The 5,198-nt window shown below is 37.5% G+C and overlaps 1 protein-coding gene across 1 annotated transcript in view; it reads left to right on the top strand.

Moving 5' to 3' along the window:
- Positions 1 to 1,782, top strand: part of ENPP3 (ectonucleotide pyrophosphatase/phosphodiesterase 3) — a 91,083-nt gene extending 89,301 nt beyond the window's left edge. Inside the window, exon 27 of the mRNA XM_008580109.1 lies at positions 1,530 to 1,782. Coding sequence (XP_008578331.1) covers positions 1,530 to 1,700 — 171 coding nt within the window. The 3' untranslated portion in view covers positions 1,701 to 1,782. The remainder of the gene's footprint in view (positions 1 to 1,529) is intronic.
- Positions 1,783 to 5,198: the final 3,416 nt, after the last annotated feature.

Here is a 5,198-nt window from a genome sequence, read left to right on the forward strand (position 1 = left end):
TCCTTCCTTCCTTCCTTCCTTCCTTCCTTCCTTCCTTCCTTCCTTCCTTCCTTCCTTCCTTCTTTTCACTGCAGTTTTAAAAGAGGGAAGACAGCTGTTCACTGAAGATTTAGTTGGATGAATACCAAATAAACCAATAGGGAGAACAGTCATATAAGCCAAGTGGGAGAAAATTTTATGGAAAAAAGTGATCAAAATATTAAATGTTACTGAAATATGAAATAGTAAAGACGAGATAGGAAGACTTTGAATTAGATTTCCATTGGAAGAATGAGCTTAAATTAACACATTACATATTTGTTTTTTAAAAAATTAACCCACATTATAAATTTGACACACAGAAACTCTTTAGAGGTTAGGAATAAAAAGTAATTTCCTCTTATACTTCCTCTGGCTCAGATGGTAGTTGTCTGTTTTAAGGCTGCATACTTAAAAAACAAACCACTGTGCTGAAGTCAAATGGGAGTTATTAAAATACACTCATCTAAACAAACTTTAGAACATTTCTACTTTGTTAAAATTTAACTGTAAATCAGCAATATCATATGAATATCAGAAAATTAATAAAGAATAAAGAATGTAATAGAAACCCATGGTTCTAAATTATTGAACTAACTTTTATAAAGTATAAAGCTTAAAAAAAGTTTAATGGCCAAGAAATATCTGAGAAGATATTCAACTATAATAATACTCAGGGCAATAGTATTTAAGTAGGCAAAAATCTCTATTTTACACCCGTGGTTTGGTAAAGATGTGGGGAAATGGGAATTATTTTCTACTGCCTGTGGAAGTGTAAACTGGTGTAAACACTTTGAGGAATGCTAGGTTTAATACCTGATAAATTTAAAATTGCATTGTACTCGATAGCCCAGTAATTTCATTTATATGTCATAGAAACTCATGCATGTCCTTGAACACAGTAGACATATGCCAAGTTATTCATTACAGTATTATTTGTAATAGCAAAAATCCTATAGATATGGCAATGAAAAAAATAAACCATGCTACATTTAAATGGAAGATGGTCACAAACTACAGCTAAGGCTAGATGGATATTTCACTATGGGTAGTTTACAAACATAATACTGAATGAAAAAATAATTGGAGAATACCACTTATAATATCATTTATATAAATTTGAAAACTCATAAACCAATACTATGTATTGTGTATTGATATGCAGTAAAAGTTTTAAAAAACAGACTGAATTCACACTGATTCATAATAATGTGTAGCTCTCAGCAGAGGAAACATGGGAACTTAACTTCATCTGCATTATTTTATTTGTCTAAAAAATTTATATTTGAAGTAAATATAAAAATGGCTAAATTTTATGACTTTGTGGTGGTCTATGATTGTTACAGTATACTTCATACTTTATTTTAATAAACAACAAAATTTAGTTATCTCAAATTAAGATTTAAGGCAATGAAAATCATAGAAAAAAAGGAAATTTCTAAGTAATAAAAAATATTTCTGTTAATGAAAAATCATGCTCTGTGAAAACGTCTTGTGTTTTGCTTTTTCAGGAAGGTAAATCGGAAGCTGTTTGGATTGAAGAAAGATTTAAAGCACACATTGCCCGGGTCCGTGATGTAGAACTTCTTACTGGGCTTGACTTTTATCAGGACAAATTACAGCCTGTCTCTGAAATTTTGCAACTAAAGACGTATTTACCCACATTTGAAACCGTTATTTAACTTAATGTATAGAACAATTTTGGAAAAATGTAAATAATTTTTTCTGCTTGAGAATCATAAAATAAAATTTTCTATTTTTCAAGTCTGTTAAAAATCATAAATTTCATTATCCCCTTCTCTTTTGTTTCTATAAATACATATTATTTTAAGTTACTTTTTTTTGGCACAGAGATCGTGCCATGTACTACCTTTCTTATTCTGTTTATTGTTCCATTCATTATCTTTGGCTATATTTTTCTGCCCAGCATTGTCTAGGCAACATGGAAAACAAGAGAAGTAAGTCTCACTTGGGAACTGAATCAATTCTACATCAGTTATAGCATAAAACTTTTTATATTTGGCAATTAGTCAATATTTATTAAAATAAAAAATGTGCATAACTTTCATTCAGTAATTTCACCTGGAAAAACTGTCCCAATAAATGTACTTTACGCAAATGCACGAAAACATCATCTTTTATGGTAGCAATGACCAGAAAACAACCTAAAAGACTGGTTAAACAAATTCCACAATGGAATACTGTTCCACCTTTATCAAGAAAGAAGTAGATCTGTATCTTGAATGTAAGGCTACTGCTGAATGAAAAAGCAAGTGGTAGAACAGTGTGCATAGTATGCTGTATTTTTCAGGAATCCACAAACTGTTCTATAAAGGACCAGACAGTAAATTTTTTAGGCCATACGGTCTCTCTTATAACCATTCAACTCTGCTCATGTATCAGGGAAGGAGTCATAGATATTATGTAAAAGAAATGGGAGTGGCTGTGTTTCAGTAAAACTTTATTTACAAAATCATGTGGAGTACTAGATTTGGCCCCTGGTCTGTAGCTTGTCAATCCTAATTCATATAATAAAGCTTGGGTTGGGGGAGGTAGGAATTAATGGTAAGGAGAGAAAGGGAGATAAAAATTTTTATTTTGTGCCCTTTGAACTGCCTAAAATTAAACAACAAAGACAAAAACATACCCAAAAACTCTGTATATGTATTTCTTTTAATTTTTCAGTATATGGTTATGAGGGGCATAGAATCAAGATGGCAGAATAGACTGTTCCCAGCATCACTCTCTCCCACAATCAACCAATTTATAACTATTAAAAAGCAAAGACTGCCAAGCTGGGGCTGCTAGAGCTCAGGGGAAGAGGAGGAGAGACCCATAGAGTTCATGAAGGTGGGAGAAGCTGCGATAGGAGAAAGAAGGGATGGCTCCAACTGTTTCTAGCCCTGATCATTTCAAGATTGGCCCTGGTGAGCACATGGAGCAAGAGCTGGCAAAAACCACAGCTGTGGCCTTTGTGTGAAGTTGCTTGGTGATGAGTTTGGATGTGTTGTCCCCTCCAAAACTCATGTGGAAATTTGACCCCCAATGTGGCAGTGTTGGAAACTGATTGAGTCCTGGGGGCGGATCCCTCATGAATGGATTAATGCTCTCCCTAGGGGAGGGGAGATTAATGAGTGAGTTCTCACTCTATCAATTCCCGCGAGAGCTCGTTGCTTAAAAAGACCCTGGCACCTTCTCTCTCTCTCTCTTTTGCTTCCTCTCACCATGTGATCTGCTTGTACCCGCCGGCTCCCTGCCACTTTCTGCGATGAGTAGAAGCAGCCTGAGGCCCGTGCCAGATGCAGCTGTCCCAGAATCATAAGCCAAATAAACCTCTCTTCTTTATAAATTACCCAGTCTCAGGTAATTCTGTTATAGCAACACAAAACAGACTAATACACTTGGAGACTGAAAGGGAGAGGACGGCATTGGTAGCCGGTAGGCCAGCAAGACTGCTAACAGGGTTCCCATGGACCCACATAGGAGCAAGAGGCTGCAGACAACTGAAAAAAGGAGCCACTCAGAGGTTGGTGAGTCATCACAAGGGACTGGCACATGGCCTGCCACATGAGAAGTGTTTGAGTGCAGTGTGGGGGATGGATGAGACTGGCCCACCAGGGGAACATTGGGGCACAGCATGGTGTCAGCTGATCTGCCCTCCAATCAGCATAGGCCCACTCAATGGAGACTGGTCAGGAGTATAGAAGTGCGGGGCTGCAGTTTGCTGAAAAGACTCAGGCCCAGAACAGAGTTTCCACACAACCCAGGTGTATTGGATGTCACAAGACTCAGAAGTGCTTAAAAGGCTAACAATTAAAATCTGAGCTGCACAAAAAGTCTTCCCCAGGAAATCAGCAGGAAAACAGCAATTTAGCTCAACCATAGGGCTCAAGTGCTGGTCCCCACAGGAGGTTCCCCCATTTTAGAAATAAGCAAAGGAGAAGAAATTAGTTCCAGTGCAGAGTTTAACTGGTGGGGGTAGCTAATAATCCAACACAGAAGTGAAAGAAAACACAAAAAACCTATAGGCTCCTGAGCTGGGATGAGGGGGATCCAAGGTCCTCAGCCACACCCCCCTGACATCTGCATCCAGCTCAGTGACGACCAAGCTGCCACAGAAGCCCTCTGGGCTCCCAAGCCAGGGTGGGGTGTTTGAGGGCCTCAGTCATGCCCCCATCCCCACCCCCAGCATCCAGGCCAGCAAAGGAACCAGCGGTAGGCCAGCACTGCTCCCCACTCCTCCCCCTCCCCCCACTGCTCCACAACATCTTAGAATGTAAAAATAATAATAATAAATTAATTAATTAAAAACAAAAACCAACCAAAATATGGTTATGATCTCTGAACCAGAGAGCTCAGTACTTATTTGAGAGGCAGTATCATTGGTCAGATTTTTGGATTGCCAGTGTGGCAATTTTCCATCTTCTTCTCTGATATAAAGATGAGTTACCCAGGCGCAGATGCTTTGCTGCTGATGAAAAATCTTGTGACTTGAGTTTCAAGGAAAACAAATTCTATTGTTTTCTATTTCTATTAAGATTTCAATTGATTATAGTCATTAATTATAACTAATTAAAATATTAGTTTAGTGCTGTTGGATTTATTCTTTACAGATTTTCTTCACTTGTAGGGTTTAGTTCAAAAAATTATGCAGCGCAAAATTTACAATACAGAGAGGCTGAAAGACAGGACACAAGAGGAAACTATTTCCAGATATACAGCAACAATGTTAACATCCTATATATAGACATGATTTCTCCAATCAATGTTTTCCTGCCCCACCAGGGCCTGGAAACTAGATAAGATCACTTGGAATTTAGACCCCACTATAGGGACAAGTGGAGGACGGTTATGACCTGAATTGAGTTTAACTCTGAATGCCCTCATTGCTTCTGAGTTTCCCTGAAAGTGACTAGATGGTTGAGTGCTCAACATAGAAATTAAAAGGTCAGTCTGAAAATTAAAGTTACTTTTTTTTTACACAGAGATTGCGTGATGTTATACCTTCTTTTTGTCTATTCATTATTCCATCTAAAAAATGCATGTGTAGCTGTTTCCTACGGATATACATCAAATATTGAGAAGAAAGAACTGCAGGAGCTAAGTGTTCTATTTAAACCTGTAGTTGCTGCTCAGAAAATAAAGATGCAAACCCCAAATCAGTGGTTTGTATGTTCTTC

This window comes from Galeopterus variegatus, unplaced genomic scaffold (genome assembly GCF_000696425.1).
Source record: "Galeopterus variegatus unplaced genomic scaffold, G_variegatus-3.0.2 Scaffold2019, whole genome shotgun sequence".
Classification (NCBI taxonomy): Eukaryota; Metazoa; Chordata; class Mammalia; order Dermoptera; family Cynocephalidae; genus Galeopterus; species Galeopterus variegatus.